A 20,142-nucleotide genomic window follows, 5' to 3' on the forward strand; every position below is an offset into this window, starting at 1 on the left:
GCAGGGGAGAGGGAGAGGGAGGGAGAGACAGACTTACAGTGAAGGAGGGCAGAGGAAGAAGACTTTCTACTGCAGGTAAGGAAAGGCAAATTGAGCCTTGCAGGCCACCTTCCAGGTACAGGGGGCGGTCCCCCCCTTAGGTTTAAATAGGAGACAAATTCAGGCAGGGCGGGGCGGGTTGCATAATGAAGCAGTCCCAGGCAAAGCAAGGCCTGCCTGATCATTATCTCAGTTCTTTCAGAGAAGTGTGGGTCTGTCCTCACTAGAGGGGTGTGTCCCGCCATCCCTGGGGTCTACCCCCTGAACCTCTGGATCCCGGGTCCAGCCTCATCCTCAAAGGTGTTAAAAAAAAAAAAAAACATTGTTATTATAAAGGGGATGTATGGACTTTTCTGTTTATTTTTTGGGGGTGGGAGAGTGGGTGGGTAGGTTTTATCTTTTGTCCTGAGGCTCTACTATTTTGGTCCCTTGTCTTAAGGATGTTATCCATCATTCTTGTTTTTTTTTTTTTTGGTTGGTTGGTAGTGGGGCTTGAACTCTGGGCCTGAGCACTGTCCCTCAGCTCTTCAGATCAAGACTCACGCTCTACCATTTGAGCCACAGCACCACTTCTGGTTTTCAGGTGGTTTATTGGATATAAGAGTCTCACGGACTTTCCTGCCCCAGCTGGCCTTGAACCATGATCCTCAGATCTCAGCCTCCTGAGTAGCTAGGATTACAGGTATGAGCCATCAGCACCAGGCTCATTCTTGTCTTTTCTGGAACTCAAGGCAATTCCAGAGCCAAGGAGACAAACAAAACAGAGTCAGGGAGGCCCAAGTGTTTCTCTGGCTTTTAGCTAATTCATGGACCCCAAGAAAGGACTCAGTGCTTTTTAGCAAAAGTAGTTTCTAAGTACCCAGAGATGAGGATGACATGTGCCAAATACAAGAGGGAAGCACCCACTCAAAATCATCAAACTTGGGGAATTAACAGGAAGTAACCAGCCAGGTAGAGTAGTTCACACTCAGAATCCCAGAACTCAGGAAGCTAAGGCAAGAGGACCGTAATTGGAGGTCACCTCGGGCTACATGGTGAGACTGTTTCAAACAAGCAAGCAAAAAAAAAAAAAAAAAAAAAAAACACTTCAAACATGATAGTAAATAATAAGCCAAGCACGCTGGTGTATTCTTGTAATCCCAACACTCAAAAGGCTGAAGCAAGATCTTATATTTGAGGCCAGCCTTGTCTTCAATAAACAATCCAAACCAAAATAACCACAAAAAATACCAAGTAACTAGCAATTAATAGCATAGCTACCATGACAACAGTAAGAACCTCTACCTCAGTCTGTTTAGTCCCTTGAGATTTTGCATGATTGCATATGAATGAATGAATGAATGAACGTTCTTTTACTTGTTTTTTTAGTGTCAACTTTGAGGCTTCCTAGATTGTGTGTGTGTGTGTGTGTGTGTGTGTGTGTGTGTGTGTGTGTGTTGTGGGGCTTGAACTCTGGCCTGGGCACTGTCCCTCAGTTCTTCAGCTCAAGGTGAGTGCTCTACCACTTGAGCCACAGCGCCACTTCAGTTTTCAGTTTTCTGGTGGTTCATTGGAGATAAGAGTCTTACAGGGACTTTCCTGCCTGGGTTGGTTTTGACCCGCCATCCTCAGATCTCAGCCTCCTGAATAGCTAGGATTACAGGCGTGAGCCACCAGCACCTGGCCTTCCTAGACTTCTAAGTTGAGGCATCCGTCCTCTGCGTGTTATTTTTCTCCCATCACACTCCCATAACTTCTACAGAAATTCTCTGCCACATCCCATGACCCTGGGTAACAACAGTGGGGTGGAACTTAGAAGTTGGGATAATTACCTGAAAGCTCCAGGTAGGGCTTCCTGTCCCTCTGCCCTTTCCCCCAACTCTTAGCCTCTAGCTATGACCCCTGTGCTGACCTTGGCTCAGCCAGAGAGCCCAGTGCTGGACCACAGGCACTATCTGGCTGGGCTCTGATGCTGCTGCGCTGCTGGGTCCCTGGGCGCCCTCTTATGTGCAAGCCCCGCCCCCTCCTGCACCTGCTCCCAGGCCAGCTTCTCCATTCTTCCTCCTGAGACTTGATGCCAGCCTCCTTCTTCCTCTCCCTGGTTACCCTGGCAACACCCAAGGCCTCACACCCCTGGCTTCTCTGCCTAAATATCCAGACTCACCACCCCATGAGCAGCTACGTTCCACATCTGCACCAGGAAGGAACCAGAGCTCTCGAATCCAGCTCCAGGAAAGTCAGCAAGGCCGCCTCAGAGATGACATACAAACCAAAAGTCTGGGGCTGGGGCTTGGTGCTTCAGCGCTTGCCTGACATAGGGGAGGCCCTGGGCTTATTCCCTTTGACCCGGAACAGAGTGAAACTCAAGAAAACCAATCCAGGACTTACAAATGAAGATGAACCCATGGAGGAACAGCAGAGCCCTCCAAACCTGGGGCCAGCCCTCCATCATTCTCCCCTGCTGGCTGTCCTTGGCTCCCCTGGCTGAGCAGGGTGTCTCCCTGCTCACAGCACTGTCTTGACTCTGTCCCCTGGAGGGTGCCTTGCACCAGGTGGTTTTGGAGTCTGTGTGCGTGATCATCATCTCCCCTCCCATCCAGTTGGTGCATCTTGCAGGTCTCAGACATGAAAAGCTCCTGTATCTGAATTTGGAGTTCAGTGTAGACACCACATGACTGAAATTGGGTCTGTCCTCACCCCCTAAGCTGTTCCAAGGCAGGGATTGGGTGTAGCTTGCTCCTCCCAGCCTCTTCTCAGGCCGAGCCTGTGCCACCAAGGGGCAGGTGTAGACCTCTCGCACAAATGGGTTAGAAATCTAATCAGGATTGTCTCCAGCCCTGTGGTTTGGTGTGTGAGACTCACGGACCTGTCCTCCGCCAGGCAGGAAGTTGGTAGCTCTGTAGACACCGCAGCTTCCAGGAATACTGGCAAGAAATCAGAAGTCATTTTACCTGTGCCCATAGGCTTCTGCTGCTTTTTTTTTTTTTATTTGTTTTGGCCAAGGGAAGCAGCCAAACTAATGTGATTTGACATCTTCATTTAGTGGTATTTGCATTTCCCTCCTACTAACAGAGGTGTGGCGGGCATTCGGACAGTGACTTCTGAGAATCGCAGGATACTTGCGGTTCCTGGTCCTTTCCCCTCACCCAGCCACTAAATCCCCATGACCCCCTACAAATAGGTGAAGTGACTGTCAGGAGCTGGGGGAGGAGCAAGAAAGGAAAACAAAAGCTTATTAGTGCTGGCACTACACAGGAGGCTGAGATGGGAGGATCTTGGTTTAAGGCCAGCCCCAGAAGACATAGCCAAGAGATTTTTATATTTCCAAGTCAAGTGAGAGCTCAGGGCCTTGAGTTCAACCCCGCCCCCCCCCACTACTACACTGCCAAGGGAAGCAGCAGGCTCAGGAGCATCAAGGGAATAACACTACGGGCCAATAAGGGTTAGACACAGGCTTTTATGGAATGACTTGGGATTTTGCTGATTGGTTGATTTTTTTTCCCTCTGGTGACTAGCTGATTGATTGGTTGTTCTTCGGAACATGATTGAAATCTAGACATTTCACACACTTGACCCTTACTTCCTCAATCCACCTGATACTTTGTAGATTAAACTGCTTGCTTGGGACCCAAAATTCAAGGGAGGCCAAAAAATTCTACAATCAAGGTACGTTTTTTAGAAAATTGGATCAGCAAAGTATGGCTGGCAAGGGTGGTAGTGGTAGTTTATTTTTATTTTTTTTCTGTTGTGGGGCCTGAACTCTGGACCTGGGCACTGTCCCTGAGCTCTTCAGCTCAAGGTTAGCACTCTACCACTTGAGCCACAGCACTTCAGTTTTCTGCTGGCTAATTGGAGATAAGAGTTTCACAGACTTTCCTGCCTGGGCTTGCTTTGAACTGTGATCCTCAGATCTCAACCTCCTAAATAGCTAGGATTGTCTACAGCCATACCACCCTGAACGTGCCCAATCTCGTCTGGTCTCAGAAGCTAAATAGCTAGGATTACAGGTGTGAGCCACCGGCGCTGGGCTGTGGTAGCTTTGTGAATAAAATTTCCTTGAGGGCTAGGAATGTAGCTTAGTGGTAGAGCGCTTGCCTAGCATGCATGAAGCCCTGGATTCAATTCCTCAGTACCAAATACCCAGAAAAAGCCAGAAGTGGTGCTGTGGCTCCAGTGGTAGAGTGCTAGCCTTGAGTATAGACAGGTTCAGGGACAGTGCCCAGGCTCTGAATTCAAGCCCCAGAACTGGCACACACACAAAAACTTCTGGGGCTGTCCGTCCGCAGGTGCCATCATGGCGGACGCGGCCAGTCAAGTGCTCCCGGGCTCCGGTCTTACCATCCTGTCCCAGCTGTTCATGGGCAAGTCTCATCCACGTGGGATATTAGCCTCTTCCTCCAACAATGGGACGGACTATTTTTGGGCAGCACGTATGTCAGCTTCCTGGTCTCTTTTGTTATGCTCAGCACATTGCATCGATGGGAAGCGTGGCTTGTTCACAGTCTTAACTCCAAGACGGTGTTCAGGAGTCCTTGGAACTGTGGTCCATAGCCAAGTTTCACAGCACTCTCAGGACCTGGACAAACCTGAGGATTCAGGAATTGGAAGGTTCTATAGAGAAGGCTCATGTTCCTTTGACCGAGTTCTCAAAGAGACAACTCCAGAGATGATTGCTCGTTCTGCTGCTACTCTCATTACACATCCCTTCCACGTGATCACTCTGAGATCTATGATACAGTTCATTGGCAGAGAATCGAAGTACTGTGGACTCTGTGACTCCATATTAACCATCTGTCGGGAAGAGGGGATCCTGGGATTTTTTGTGGGTCTCATTCTTTGCCACCGAGGTAACATCATTTCTCTGTGGCTCTGTAACTCCCTGGCCAACCTCGTCAACACCTATGCACTGGACAGTGGGGTGTCTACCGTGAATGAAAAGTTATTCCCAAGCTGTCACAGGATTCTTTGCCAGTGTGTTGACCTGTCCCTTTGTGCTTGTATCTAATTGTGGCTGTCAATAACTGCGGGCTTGCTGCTGGATTCCCTCCTTACTCCCCCTATATACTTCTTGGATAGATTGCTGGTACATGCTGCAAAAAGAGGGAAATACGAGCCAAGGAAATAGCTTGTTTTTCCCGAAGGTCCCCTGTGGGAAGACTTATTGTTATGACCTGAGGATGTTAATTTGAAGATGTGGGGCAGAGACAGTGACATTTCTATAGTCCCAGATGCACAGAATTATGGGAGAGAATGTTGATTTCTATACAGTGTGGTACGCTTTTTTTTTAAATAATCATTTAATCTTGGGAAAATGGAAAAAAAACATTCTGCCAGGTGCTGGTGGCAACTGTAATCCTAGCTATTCAGGAGGCTGAGATCTGAGGATCATGGTTCAAAGCCAGCCCAGGCAGGAATGTCTGTGAGACTCTTATCTTCAATTAGTCAGCAGAAAACTGAAGTGGTGCTATGGCTCAAGTGGTAGAGAGCTAAGCTTGAGCTGAATTGCTCAGCAGGGACAGCGCCCAGGCCCAGAATTCAAGCCCCAAGACCTCAAAATTTTTTTTTTCCTTGGTGCCAGGGCTTATATTTGTGTAAGGATGAGGCAGGGGTTGGTTTTGGTGGGACTGAGATCTTGAATTCAGCGCCTTGCTCTTGTTGGCATAGAACCGGCTCTTTTTGTTTTAATTACTTTTCCAAAGAAGGTCTTGCATTTATACCTAGACCCACTCAGTCTATGATTCTTTTTCTTATTTCTCCTATGTAGCCAGGACCACAGAGGCACACTACCATGCCCAGCTTGTTGGTTGAGATTGGAGCGGGGTGTCTGTGGGGGTGTCTCAGTTGGCCTCAAACTTGGATCCTCCTGGCCTGAGCTCTTGTGAAGCTAGGATGACAGGCATGAGGCACCATGTGCAGCTCAGATATGTTCTGTTTTTTTTTTTTTTTTTGCTGGTCATGGGTCTTGAACTCTGGGCCTGGGCGCTGTCCCTCAGCTCTTCAGCTCAAGGCGAGTTCTCTACCACTTGAGCTACAGCGCCACTTCTGGCTTTTTCTGCTTATGTGGTGCTGAGGAATCGAACTCAGGGCCTCATGCATGCGAAGCAAGGACTCTACCACCGAGCCACCTTCCCAGCCCCTAGATCTGCTCTTTTTGATGTTGATACTCCATCCATGTATTAATGTTAAGAAACGCTGTATGGCCGGGTGTTGTGGCTCACGCCTGTAATCCTAGCTACTCAGGAGGCTGAAATCTGAGGATCACAGTTCAAAGCCAGCCTGGGCAGGAAAGTCTGTGAAACTCTTCTCTCCAATAAGCCACCAGAAAACTGGAAGTGGCACTGTAGCTCAAGTGGTAGAGCGCTAGCCTTGAGCTGAAGAGCCGAGGGACAGTGCCCAGGTCCAGAGTTCAAGCCCCACGACCGACAAAAAAAAAAAAAGAAAAAAGAAAAAGAAACGTTGTAGGAAAATACTATTTATATTGATTTCAAAGTTAATATTGCTCTTTGCTCCACCCCTCAATCCCTCTCATTTTCCCACCGGTAGACCCTAGGATTCCTGGGTATCTAGAAGGTTCAGCAAATATGCACCACAGGAAATAGGCGGTGGTGATAGGCATCTCTCCCCTCCCACACCTGCCAGAACTCTCAGCCCTGAAAGATCTCAGGCTTCAGGGAGGTGGAAATAGACACAGAGCAGCAGGGACAGGGGAACCCTTGGCCCCCACCTGGGGGCCCAGTTCTCCTGAGCCGGTGGGTCACCCCTGCTAGCTGCCTTCCTCCCAAGACAGCATAAACTCACCTGTGTACTTCTCCTAGGAAAAGGATCTGGAGGATCTCAGCTCAAGGCCAGCTTAGGCAAAAAAAAGTGAGATCATATGTTAATCAATAAACTTGCATCTCAATGATAGGGGACGTATAAAGAGGAGCAACGTGGCCCAGGCTGGCCTAGACATAAATTCAAGGCCTATTTAAAAAATACTTAGGGCTGGGAAGGTGTCTCAGTGGTAGAGCGCTTGCCTTGCATGCCTGAGGCCCTGGGTTTGATTCCTCAGCACCACATAAGCAAAAAGAAAAAAGCCGGAAGTGGCGCTGTGGCTCAAGTGGTAGAGCACTAGCCTTGAGCTGAAGAGCTGAGGGACAGCACCCAGGCCCAGAGTTCAGAGGCAACGACCGGACCCAAAAAATTAAATAAAAATAAAAAAAAATAGGGGCTGGGAACGTGGCTCAGTGGATAGAGTGCTTGCCTTGCATGCATGAGGCCCTGGGTTCGATTCCTCAGCACCACATAAGCAGAAAAAGCTGGAAGTGGTGCTGTGGCTCAAGTGGTAGATCACTAGCCTTGAGCTGAAGAGCTGAGGGACAGTGCCCAGGCCCAGAGTTCAGGCACCATGACTGGCAAAAATAAATAAATAAATAAATACTTAAAGGGCCAGGCACCGGTGGCTCACGCCTGTAATCCTAGCTACTCAGGAGGCTGAGTTCTGAGGATCACGGTTCAAAGCCAGCCTGGGCAGAAAAGTCTGTGAGACTCTTATTTCCAAATAACCACTAGAAAACTGGAAGTGGTGCTGTGGCTCAAGTGATAGAGTACTTGCCTTGAGCTGAAGAGCTGAGGGACAGTGTCCAGGCCCAGAGCTCAAGCCCCACAACCGACAAAAACAAAACAACAACAAAAAAAACTTAAAGGGCCTGGGAAGGTGGTAGAGCGCTTGCCTTGCATGCACGAGGCCCTGGGTTCAATTCCTCAGCACCACATAAGCAGAAAAAGCTGTGGCTCAAGTGGTAGAGCACTAGCCTTGAGCTGAAGAGCTGAGGGAAGCGTCCAGGCCCAGAGTTCAGGCACTAGAACCGACAAAAATAATGCTTAAAGCAGCCAGGTGCTGATGGCTGACGCCTGTAATCCTAGCTATTCAGGAGGCTGAGATCTGAGGGTCACACTTCAAAGTCAGCCTAGGCAGGAAAGTTCCCAGGAGATTCATCTCCAATTAGCTACCAGAAAACCAGAAGTGGCACTGTGGCTCATGAGGCTCAGAGCTCCTAGCCTAGCCCCAAAGTTTAAGCCCCAGGACTGATGAAAAACAAAAACATAAAGCAAAAAGGTCTGGGGCATGCCTCAAATGATGGAACTCCTGCCTCGCAAGATCAAGGTCCTGAGTTCAAACTTCAGTACTATCAAACCACTGAAACAAATCAAAACAACTACCCACCCAAGTGATATAACAATGTCACCTTTTAATTAGGAATACAGAATACAGAAATAGAAACTTTTGGATATATTTTTGAGACAGAGTCTCAATGTGTGTGGGTATGTGTGTATGTGTATGTGTGTGCGTGCCCAGCTTGAAATTTGTGTGTGGGGGGGGGAGCTTGTGGGGCTTGAACTCTGGGCCTGGGTGCTGTCCCTCAGCTCTACCACTTGAGCCACAGCACCACTTCCGGCTTTTTCTGTTTATGTGGTTCTGAGGAAGCAAACCTCATGCACGTGAGGCAAGCACTCTACCACTGAGCCACCTTCCCAACTCCAGAGCTTGGAACTTTTTAAGACAAAACCATCCTTAGAAACATTCATTTACAGCCAGTTCAGAGATATTAAGGAGGCTAGGGATGGTGATATACACCTGTAATCCAAGCACTGGGGAAGCTGATGCAGGAGGGTCCAAAGCTAAGAGGCCTAACTGGGCTACAGTGAGAGATCTTATTTCAAAACAACTCCCCCCATTCAAAAAAAACCCTAGAAATTAAAAAAAAAAAAAGAGCAAAAGACAAAAGATGCACCTTGGAAAAATAGAGTAGGAGGCATGAATCAAGTGGTATAGTACGTGCTTAGCAAATGCAAGCCCCTGTGTTTAGGCCTAGTTCTGTATGTATGTATGTATGTATGGTCAGTAATGGGGCTTGAAATCTGGGCCTGAGGGTTTTTTGTTTTTTTTTTCCAGAAGGCACGTGCTCTACCACTTGAGCTACAGCACCTCTTCTGGTTTTCTGGTGGTTAATTGGAGAGAAGACTTTCCTTCCTGGGGCTGGGAAGGTGGCTTAGTGGTAGAGTGCTTGCCTTGCATGCATGAGGCCCTAGGTTCAATTCCCCAGCACCACATAAGCAAAAAGAAAAAAGCCAGAAGTGGCGCTGTGGCTCAAGTGGTAGAGCCCTAGCCTTGAGGTGAAGAGCTGAGGGACAGCGGCCAGGCCCAGAGTTCAGACCCACGACCGGACTCCACCCCCCTCCCCCAAAAAAGACTTTCCTTCCTGGGCTGGCTTTGAACAATAATCCTCAGATCTCCGTCTCCTAAGTAGCTAGGCTTACAGGTGTGAGCCACCAGTGCCTGGCTTCCTAGTATTGTATTAAAAACAAAACAAAAAGCAAAACAAAAAAAACTACTAGTGGGCTCGAGTTACAGCCCAGTGTTGGTGTATTTAGCCTGCCCACGCCCCTGAATTAAAAAAAACCCCATAAAACCTTTTGCTTAGTAGTAAAAATAGGATACAAGGGTGCGGACGGCATTTCAAGGACAGTCCCCACCCTGACCTTTCCACAGTGCAGTGGGGAGGAGAGGAGAGTAGGGTTTACTGATATAGATTGTTCTAGAACATTGCTGACCTTGCCATTCCGGATCTTCCTGTTGTATAAGCATCCATCTGCTCTATCTACCTTTCTATCAATTAATTGATCTATTGACCTATGGACCTATCATCTGCCTACCTACTTAGGCCTTGTGCACTCTGGGTAAAACACTCTGCCGCTGAGCTACATCCTCAGACCATCTTGTGCAATGATCCAATGAGGGCCAATTAGCATTTCCACCTCCTCAAGCATGATTTCTACCCTTCGGTGATATGTTCCCTTCTAAGGTTTTTGCTGAGCCAAGACCGAAGAACCCTGGACATTTGGATCTGCAGTCTGAGGATCCCCAGGGCTACGGCTGTTGACTCCTAGTGGTTCCAGACTCCCCCCTCCCCTCCATCCCCAATAAGGGATGCTTGGTTAAGACAGTAGGTAACATCCCTGATGTGTGTTTCAGGAGAGGCCATGGTCCATCACCTACTACTGGGCAGTTAGCCGAGGGGGAACGGTGGAGGAAGCCCCCTCCTTGTCAGCTCCCTGGTGGGCAGGGTCCCAGATCCACGTGGCTTTGCTGTCTGCTTGGCTCCTGCTTTTGCCTCTTAGCATTTCCTGACCTCAGCCCAGCCATGAAGGACAGGCAGCCCCCTCTGACTTTCCATCTCAGCCAGAAAGGATAAAAATGGAGGTGGGGAGACAAGATTTGGAGGGATTTGGGAGTAAAAGTTCTCACCCCTCACTCCTTGATCCCTCAGACACAGTACAAGGGTCAGGCACCATTGGGTCACACCTGAAATCCTAGCTACTCACGAGGCGGAGATGTGAAGATGGAGACAGCCCAGACAGGGCTGGGAAGGTATCTCAGTGGTAGAGTGCTTGCCTTGCATGCATGAGTCCCTGGGTTCGATTCCTCAGCATTACATAAGCAGAAAAAACCTGAAGTGGTGCTGTGGCTCAAGTGGTAGAGCACTAGCCTTGAGCTGAAGAGCTGAGGGACAGCGCCCAGGCCCAGAGTTCAGGCCCCACGACCAGACCCCCCCCAAAAAAAACCCAAAATACTCTTAAAACACAAGTAATCAGCAAAAAGCCAGAAGTGAAGCTGTGGCTCAAGTGGTAGAGCATGAGCAAAAAAAAACCTACGTGTGAAAGACCTTGAGTTCAATTCCTAGTACTCATGTACAAAAGTGCACACACACACACACACACACACACACACACACAGTCACAGGGTCTGAAGCTGAGCGAAGATTCTAAGGTTTCCATGAGGTCTCAGAACCACCAAAGAAGCTGCCCCCCTCCTTCCCCAGGAGACGTCCCAAGCACATGCTACCCACCTCCCCCAAAGCCCTGCTCTGTCCACTCCAGAATGAAACACCTCAAGGAGAAATTCTACCACTGAGCCAAGTGGTAGAATTCTGGAACACTCTGTGGGGTCTGGTCTGGCTTGGGTGCCCACTGCTTTGCCTTAGGGTAGTCTCCCCCATGACGGGTATAATTTCCTCCTCAGAGTGGATCATTAACTTTACTAAGAGCCCTTGTTTTGTACCCGCAGGCTCTGGGGCTGGCTGGGGTTGGAAATGTGGAGGTGTTTGCCACCGGGGTGGTGGGGCGGAGACCCCAGCCATGGCAGAAACAGACTTTCACGCGGACTTCCACACGCTTGGCTGGGCAGACGGGCTGGTGGAGGCCCGCCGGGGGACGGAACTTCCTGGGGGGGGAGGAGGGGAGTAGTTTAATCAACTGGGATGGGATCTGCCGGCCCGCACGGGCGGTGGGAGCCTAGGCTGGGGCCTTCGGGTCTCAGCCCGGTAGTCTTGGGTCTGAGATCGGCCTGGCTTCCTCAGCCCTGGAGGAAACCAGAATTTAGATAGGGTCTCCCCCTCCCACCTGCCCCCTAGTGGCATCTCTCCGTCTGGGCTCCTGGGGAGGGAGGCCCGGAGCGAAGCCACCTGGTCCAAGCCATTCCCAGACTTCCAAGCCTTAAGGGTTTTCGGGGGGGGGGGGGGAGGCAAGCCCCCCCAGTTTGGAGTGACAAGAATTGGCCTGGAAACCAAGCCACCGGGGGGCCTTGGCTGGGGTGGAGGATGGGTCGTAGGGTGGAGCCTCACAGCCGGAACCTCCCCTCTCTGGAGGCCACTTGGCCTGTCCAGCTTAAGAGTCCTGCTTTATTGATCGGCCTTCTGAGCAAGTGGGTGGCGCGTGGCTAGGCTTCGGGGCGCTGCTTGAGCGTGACAGAAGCCCCGCTGCTGACCATGACAGCAGGGTAGAGAGGCTCCAAGAAGGAGGCCAGGAAGTGGTAGAGGAGGCTGACGCCGCCGGCCACCCCGTAGAAGGACAGGCAGCCGGCGGCGCAGTCCAGAGACACGCCGAGCGTGCGGTGGTAGGCGCCGTGCAGCACGGTCTGCGTGTTGTTGTGCCACACGGAGAACTTGAGCGAGTCCCACTCCAGGCACCAGGAGTAGGGGTTGCGGCCGAGCAGGTAGAAGATGCTGCGGCAGGTCCGGCTGCTGGGAGCCAGGCTGCGGCGGTAGGTGACCCCCAGACACATCCACGAGTTGGACACCTCGGCTTCCCAGTAGTGGCGGCCTTCGGACAGGCCGCGGGAGCACAGCACCTGGGGCCACTGCTTGAAGCCAGGTATGGGGCCGCCGGGGGTTGAGGGATCCAGGACCACGCCCAGATTCAGTACTGAATTTGTCTCCTTGAACAAGAACAGATCTTCACTGGCTGAGGAGGGGTCAAAGCTCAGGTTGCAGTAACCTAAAGGGTACAAGGGGCGGTGGGGGAGAGGGGCGGGAATTGGGGTTGAGCCAGGGTCAGATATGGGGAGGAGGTAAGCCTCCCCAACTTTAGAGGCCATTACCTAAAGGATCTGTTTGGGAGAGGTTGAGACTAGGAACTCTTTACACCCACCTCCCCCAAGAACCTAACTTTCTCTCCTGTTTTGTGTCAGTACTGGACTTGAACTCAAGACCTTGTACTCTCACTTGGTTTTCTTTCTTTCTTTCCTTTCTTTTTTTTTTTTTTTCTGTCGGTTGTGGGGCTTGAACACTGGGCTTGGGCGCTGTCCCTCAGCTCTTCAGCTCAAGGCAAGCGCTCTACCACTTGAGCCACAGCACCACTTCTGGCTTTTTCTGCTTATATGGTACTGAGGAATGGAACCCAGGGCCTCATGCATGCTAGATAAGCGCTCTACCACTGAGCCACCTTCCCAGCCCATCACTTGGTTTTATTCTCTTGAGTGTCACTGACTTTTCTGTCTTTGAACTAGGGTCCTCAAATCTCAGCCTCCTGAGTAGCGATGATGACAGGCACTGAGGGAGATTGAAGGGTTCCTGGAGGAGGTGACCCAGAAGGGGACCTCAAAGACAACACAACCTCGACTCGCAAGATCTCAGAGAAACCACAGAACCCAACCTGGAAGAGACTCATTGGAGAACTTAGGGCAGAAGAAGAAATGACCAGAGCTCATCCAAGCTGGCATGGCTAAAAGCCCAAGGGGGTTAGCCTGCACCAAATGGAGGACAGAGCCCATCGTGCAACACAAGATAGAGAGAGCCAGGCACCAGTGGCTCACGCCTATAATCCCAGCTACTCAGGAGGCTGAGATCTGAGGATCGCAGGTCCTAGCCAACAATGGGGCAGGAACATCCATGAGACTCATCTCCAATTAACCACCAAAAAGCCTGAAATGGAACTGTGGCTCAAGTGGTAGAGTGTTGGCTTTGAGCACAAAAGGTCTGGGACAGGGCCTAGGCCCCAAGTTCAAGCCCCAGGTCTAGACTAAAACAAAAACAACACAAAGTGATAAAGAGAGACACAGCAGACTTGGGCAGGGCGGTACACAGTCTCCTACCTACTCCTAACCAGTGCCCTGGGCCCAGAAAAGTTCTTTTGAGATGTCCCAGTCTGGAGGGAGAGGTTAGGTAAGGGAGACCAGGCATTTCCTTGGAGGCCCTGGCCTAAGGGCAGTCATGGGGCCTGAACTCAGCCTGGGCACTGACCCTCAGTGCTTCAGCTCAAGGCTGAGCCACAGCGCCACTTCCGGCCTTTTCTGTTTATGTGGTGTTGAGGAATCGAACCCAGGACCCCATGCATGTGAGGTGGGCACTCTACCACTGAGCCACCTTCCCAGTTCCCCCCTGTTCCCCCTCCCTGTTCCTTGAGGCCGCACCTAGTAGGGAGGACTCACACTGGAGGAGCTCTTTCTTGTCCACAGCCGGAGGCAGCACATCATAGGAGTTCATCTTAATGCCTGCAGGAGATGGGAGGCCTTTGCTGAGCACCCCTCTCACCAGCCCAGCGTCCTTCCGGAGAGGGGAGCGAGCATCCTGGAGGTTGCATCCCCCGAGGAAGGTGCACACAGGCAGGCAGGGCTCCTACAAGCACCACCCGCCCCAGGGATGCAAGCCGCAGCTGGCAGGGACTGACCCTTCTGAAGGAGCTGGTTGAGGAAGCTGAGCCCTTTGTCCTTCAGCTGGGTGCAGAGCTCGGCCAGTGTCTCGGGCAGCTGCAGGAAGCTCTGTGTCTCCTCATAGTTGGTGCCCACCAGGGGCTCTAAGAACGCAGGGAGGTGTTTCAGCCTAGGGAACTCCTGGCACGTGGGGAGGGGAAGATTGGTGCCAGCGTTAGTCACCGCCCTGGCAGATGCCAAGGGTTTCCTCTGATGCTAGAGGCTAATTGACTCTCAGAACCACAAGCAGGTAGAAGACTTGCCCATTTTCTTTCTCTTTTTGTGGGTTGTGGGGCTTGAACTCTGGGCCGGGCACTGTCCCTCAGCTCTTCAGCCCAAGGCCAGCATTCTACCATTTGAGCCATGGCGGCGCCACTTCTGGTTTTCTGGTGGTTTGTTGAAGATAAGTGTCTCATGGACTTTACTGTCCAAGCTGGCTTTGAACTGGGATCCTCAGATCTCAGCCTCCTGAGTAGCTAGGATGACAGGCGTGAGCCACTGGTGCCCGGCTGTGAGACTCTTATCTCCAATAAACCACCAAAAAACTGGAGGTGATGCTGTGGCTCAAGTGGTAGAGTGCTAGCCTTGAGCTGAAGAGCTCAGGACAACGCCCAGGCTCAGAGTTCAAGTTCCACGACTAATAGAAAAAAAAATGTCCAGGAAGTTGAGAGCAACTTGAAAAAGAAAGTCTGAGTTGGGCGCTGGTGGCTGTCACATGTAATCCCAGCTACTTAGGAGGCTGAGATGTGAGGCTTGTGGTTTGAAGCCAGCTCCAATTAATCATAGAAAAAGTTGGAAGTGGTGCTGTGGCCTCAAGTGGTAGAGTGCTAACCTTGAGCAAAAGGGAGCCCAGGGACAGTGCCCTTTTCAAGTATTCAAGCCCCAGAACCAGCAAAAAAAAAAAAAAAGAGGTCTGAGCTGGGCACCAATGGCTCACACCTGTAATTGTAGCTACTCAGGAGGCTGAGATCTGAGGATCACAGTTTGAAGCCAACCTCGGCAGACAAATCCATTGAACTCAGGTCCTGGGCACTGTCCCTGAACTGATCTGTGCTCAAGGCTAGCACTCTACCACAGCATTGCTTCTGGCCTTTTCTGTTTATGTGATATTGAGGAATTGAACCCAGGGCGTCGTGCATGCTAGCAAACACTCTACCACTAAGTCACATCCCCAGCCCTCCTTAAGACTTTTTTTTTTTTGGGTCCGGTCATGGGGCCTGAACTCTGGGCCTGGGCGCTGTCCCTCAGCTCTTCAGCTCAAGGCTAGCGCTCTACCACTTGAGCCACAGTGCCACTTCCAGCTTTTATTCTTTTTGCTTATGTGGTGCTGAGGAATTGAACCCAGGGCCTCAGGCATGCAAGGCAAGCGCTCTACCACTGAACCACCTTCCCAACCCCAAGACTTTTATCTCCAATTAACCAGCAAAAAGTCAGCACGGAGCTGCGGCTCAAGTAGTAGTGTGCCCATCTTGAGTGAGAAAGCTAAGTGAGGGTGCACATGCCCTAGAGTTCAAGCCCCAGCGCACATACAAAAAGAAAGAAAGAAAGAAAGGTCCACGTTGGCTAGGAGGTGCCCAGCCATAAAAAAAAACAAAAATAAAACAATGCTGCCACCTTCTGGCCAATTCTCCTGATACACTAGCCATAGCTCCCATTTGCACCACCAACCAGACTGGGGCTGGGGAGGAAAAAAGATCTCAGTATGTAGATTGTCCTGGTCTCACTTCCAGCCCTGGTCTATGGGAGTCTGGAGAGAAATAGACTGTGCCAGATGCCTGGGTACACCCTAATTGTTCCGTGGAATGGAAGGCCTAGAAGAGGAAGGCTGGTTTCTATAGGACAGCGAGAAGCTGAGGGTGTTGATGTGAGCTCAGGGTGAGGTGGGGGCCCCTGGATGCGTGGATGGAGGCTTGGGAAGGGTCCCGGGGCACAGCGACATCTTGCCTGTAAGAACTGCTCATCCGTTCGGTTGTCGAGCAGCATGTGGAGCCACACACTGTCCCCTTCCAGCTTCATGAGCCGGCTGTGGTTCTGCTGAATGGCGCGGTCCAGCTTCCTCAGGGTGACAGCCTCTTCTTTCTCCACAAAATCCAAGACCTTTGTCTGCAGTTGTTTGATCTCATGGATGATGTCAGAGAAGCAGATGTTGACCTCATCACGAACTGTTTGGATCAGCTTCTGGGGTGGGTGCAGAGAGTCAGGACTGAGCTCCGCTCCTGTTCTCTGCTATTTACCATCCAGAGCCAATCTGGGCATCCTATCTGTCTACCTGCCCCTCTCTCCTCCATATCATCTCCCCACCCCACCCCCCCAGCCTAATGCAAGGCTCTGGGGCAGCCTGGGTCTGGGGTGGGGAATGGGTAGCCCTTACTGTGAGAAAGGCTACCCGCCCTTGGTGCTTCTGGCTGTCAGAAGCAATGATCAACATCTGGTTGTCCACGTTAGCCTGGACTTTCCGAACTTCCACCTGCACGTGGGGTGGGGTAGAAGAGAGAAAGAAATCTTTGATTCAGAGAGGGAGCTCAGAGAATACCCTAGACCAGAGAGGCAGAGCAGACACATCTGTCCAAACACAGAACAGCTATACCTTTTTTCATGTATCTGCTTGGCTTCAGTAAGAATGAGACCAAAGCAGAAAAGTAGAGCCCTCAGGTATGCTCCTCTGTTTTGACTTCTCAACCCCTGAGAATTCCCCCCTTCTCCCCCCCCCCCCCACATTGACAGTGATTTCAAGCCACAGAAAGGGGCTGGTTCAACAACTTGAGATAGTCAGGTGGTACGGAGGCCAGACACACAGAAGGAATGCAATCACCTTCCCTTGTCTCCACCTCTTCCAGCCATGGTAATACAAAACAGAACAGCATTTTAAGTGCCTGTCTATGCTACTCTGATTGTAAATGGATCCTGGGTTTCCTTCTTCAAGAAGGCCTTGCAGTGTGAAAATTGTCACTGTACTCTGTTGTGCTTAGTAATAAAACTGTCTTACCATGGACTACTGATCAGTGGCTTTGCCATGGAATCTAAATGCCAAGAATTTTGCTGTAAAAAGCAAGACATGGCCCACACCTGTAATCCTAGGGGGCTGAGATGTGAGGATGTTGGTTCAAAGCCAGTCTGGGCAGGAAAGTATGAGACTTTTATCTCCAGTTAACCACCAAAAAGCCAGAATGGAGTTGTGGCTCAAGTGTCAGAGTGCTAGCCTTGAGCAAAGAAGCTCAGGAACAGAGCTCAGGCTCTGAGTTCATGCCCCAGGCCCGGCACAAAGAGAAAGGAAAAAAAAATGAAAGGAAGGAAGAAAAGCAATATAAGTTGGGCACAGGTGGCTCCTGCCTGTAATCTTAACTACTCAGGAGGCTGAGATCTGAGGATCGTACTTCAAAGCCAGCCTGGGCACAAAAGTATGGAAGACTTATTTCTGATTAACCAGCAAAAAGCTGGAAGTGGAGCCGTGGCTCAAGTGGTCAAGTGATAGCCTTGAGTGAAAAAGCTAAAAGACAGTGCCCAGGCTCTGAGTTCAAGCCCTAGTACTGGCACCAAAATAAATTGTATATATAAGTATATAATATATAAATACATATAAAGTATATGCACACAGTATACAATAACTTGAAAGTGGAGGAAAGAAGGGGAGGACATGTGTTTGCAATCATCATCATCATCATTTTTGTTGCCCGTCACGGGCCTTGAACTCAGGGCCTAGGGTACAGTCTGCGCTTCTTTGGCTCAAGATCTAGCGCTCTACCTCTTGAGCCACAGCACCACCTCGGGCTTCTTTCTGTGTTTGTGGTACTGAGGAACCGCACCCGTGGTTTCATGCATGCTAGCTTCCCCGCCCTCGTCGTTATTATCATTCTAGGCAGGTTCTTAACTGCGGGGCCTGCGCTACCCAGGCTCCAGCCCGCCCACCCCGCCCGCGGGAGCGTGATGGACAGCGGGGAGTCCCCGCCCCTTCCGGGGGCCGCGCCTACCTCCTTCAGGGAGTCCCCGCCCCTTCCGGGGGCCGCGCCCACCTCCTTGAGCGCGCGCTCCTCCGCCAGGGCCGCCGCGTCCGCGGTCTTGTTCTCCTCCATCTGGCAGGCCCCGCACACGCAGCTGCCTTCCGCGCGGCTGTACAGCCGGCGCAGCTTGCGGTGCTTCCGGCACAGGCGGGTCTTCAGGTCCCAGACGGGCTCCAGCAGCTGGTGGTCCTGAAACACCTGGTCTTCGAAGTGGCTCCGCAGGTGCTTCTCACACAGGGAGGCCACGCACTGCAAGCAAGACTTGACGGACCGCAGCTTCTGCGGGGAGCAGAAGTCACAGGGCACATCCCGGGGGCTCGCCAGGGCCCACAGGGGCCCCGACGCCTGGCCCTTGGCCTGGGTGAAGCAGGCCACCATCTCCCCGAGGACGACATTCTTGCAGAGATTGGGCCTGATGGGGAAGCGCTGTCGGCACTGGGGGCAGTAGTGAGTCTCGCCCACCGCAGTCTGGTGATCCCAGAAGTCATGGAGGCAGGTCATACAGAAGTTGTGGCCACAGGCGGTGGTGATTGGGTTGCAGAGCACGTCGAGACAAATGGGACAGAGGACTTGGTCTCCCAGCATCCGGAGATTGCTATTGTTGCTTGTCAGGGCCTTCCCCGAGGAAGGTGTTCCAGGCCCCGGGGGAGGTGTTTCAGGCTGGGCAGGGAGCTGCGGACCTGGGACCTGGTCCTGGGCTGGCCCTGGAAAGACAGAGCAAAGCTGGACGGAACCGCATCTGGTGGGGTGCTGCTGCCTTCTATCTGCCTAGAGGATCCAGGGCTGTGCCTCCGTGGGACTGTATACCCTGGGACATGTGTTCTCCTTGTCCCATTTCTGAGTGTGTGAGAGGAGAAGCACAAAAAAGATCATGGGGGGGGGAGGAGAGGGAAGGAGTCTGTGGCTCACACCTATAATCCTAGCTACTTAGGGAGGCTGAGATCTAAGGATCAAAGTTTGAAGCCCAAGTAGGAAAGTTTTCTTTCATTAACCAACAAAAAGCTGGAAGGGGGGCTATATAGCTCAAGTGGTAGAGTACAAGTCTTGAGGGACAAAGCTAAAGGACAAAAACCAAACCCTGAGTTCAAGCCCCAGTACTGTTGTACACACACACACACAAAAAGAGAGAGATAGACCAAAGTGTGTGTGTGTGGGGGGGGATCATGAAGAGGCAAAGGAGTTACTTCTTGACACTTGGAAGGAAAGATCACAAGAACTTACGGAAAAGCTTCTGCATGTCAGGGAGAGTTAGAGACTTCACTACCCTGTACCAGAAAGAAAAAAGAACTTCGAATCATTAGGCACTGGCATCTTGCCCCAGCCATACTCACCAGATGTTGGGAAGATCTCCTTCCACCTTGAACCCCACCCCAAATACATCATGGCTCCTGTGGGGGTGGGGCGGGGTGAGTCCTTCTCACCTTTCCCTGTGGTTGCTGTTTTGTGGTCTCCCTGTCAAGTTGGCTCCCCTCCTTAAAGACCACTGTACTTTTGCTCCCTGAGGTCACAATTCAAATGCAGCCACCCCCTCATTTGGCTTGTGATGTCAGCAGGGCAAAGGTGGGCTTGCTTTGGTGCTGATACTCCTGCTGGTGCACAGGCCAATTGTGTTCCAGAACCTTTATCCCAGGAAATGAGGAAGCCACTGGAAGGCAGAGCCACTACAGCTGACTTAATGGCCTCTCATATTTCTGACTAGAGGGGGAAATGGCAGGATCATGGGCTCCTTTATTTCCTCTGGACCCTGGTTCTTTTGTGAATCAACAGGGATGTTGAGGTAAATGGCAGATCGAGGCTCCTCCTTCTTTTTTTGGTCAGTCGGGGGCTTGAACTCTGGGCCTGGGCACTGTCCCTCAACCCTTCAGCCCAAGGCAAGTGCTCTACCACTTGAGCCACTGAAAGTAGCTACTTCCCGTTTTCTGGTGTCTTATTGGAAATAAGAGTCTCACGGACTTTCCTGCCCAGACTGGCTTTGTACTGTGATCTTCAGATCTCAGCCTCCTGAGTAACTAGGATTACAGGTGTGAGCCACAGGCACTCAGCTTTGAGGTAAGATGGTTCTCTGTTAGGCACAGTGGCTTGTGCCACTCTGATCCCAGCTACTCAGGAGGCAGAAAT

The 20,142-nt window shown here is 51.2% G+C and overlaps 1 protein-coding gene and 1 pseudogene across 1 annotated transcript; one reads left to right on the top strand and one right to left on the bottom strand.

Annotated features, from left to right (window-relative positions):
- The first annotated feature begins 4,312 nt into the window (after positions 1-4,312).
- LOC106003061 lies at positions 4,313-5,207 on the top strand (annotated as a pseudogene).
- Positions 5,208-11,776: 6,569 nt separating this feature from the next.
- Positions 11,777-19,261, bottom strand: LOC106001398 (E3 ubiquitin/ISG15 ligase TRIM25-like). The gene is made up of 7 exons (XM_013036494.1): positions 19,246-19,261; positions 18,037-18,728; positions 16,398-16,493; positions 15,971-16,204; positions 14,005-14,167; positions 13,766-13,828; positions 11,777-12,333 (listed from the first exon to the last, which is right to left on the bottom strand). Exons 1-7 carry the CDS (start codon positions 19,259-19,261, stop codon positions 11,777-11,779), a joined length of 1,821 nt encoding a protein of 606 aa, XP_012891948.1.
- Between the last annotated feature and the right edge of the window lie 881 nt (positions 19,262-20,142).

Source organism: Dipodomys ordii, unplaced genomic scaffold, assembly GCF_000151885.1.
Source record: "Dipodomys ordii isolate 6190 unplaced genomic scaffold, Dord_2.0 Scaffold7, whole genome shotgun sequence".
NCBI lineage: Eukaryota > Metazoa > Chordata > Mammalia > Rodentia > Heteromyidae > Dipodomys > Dipodomys ordii.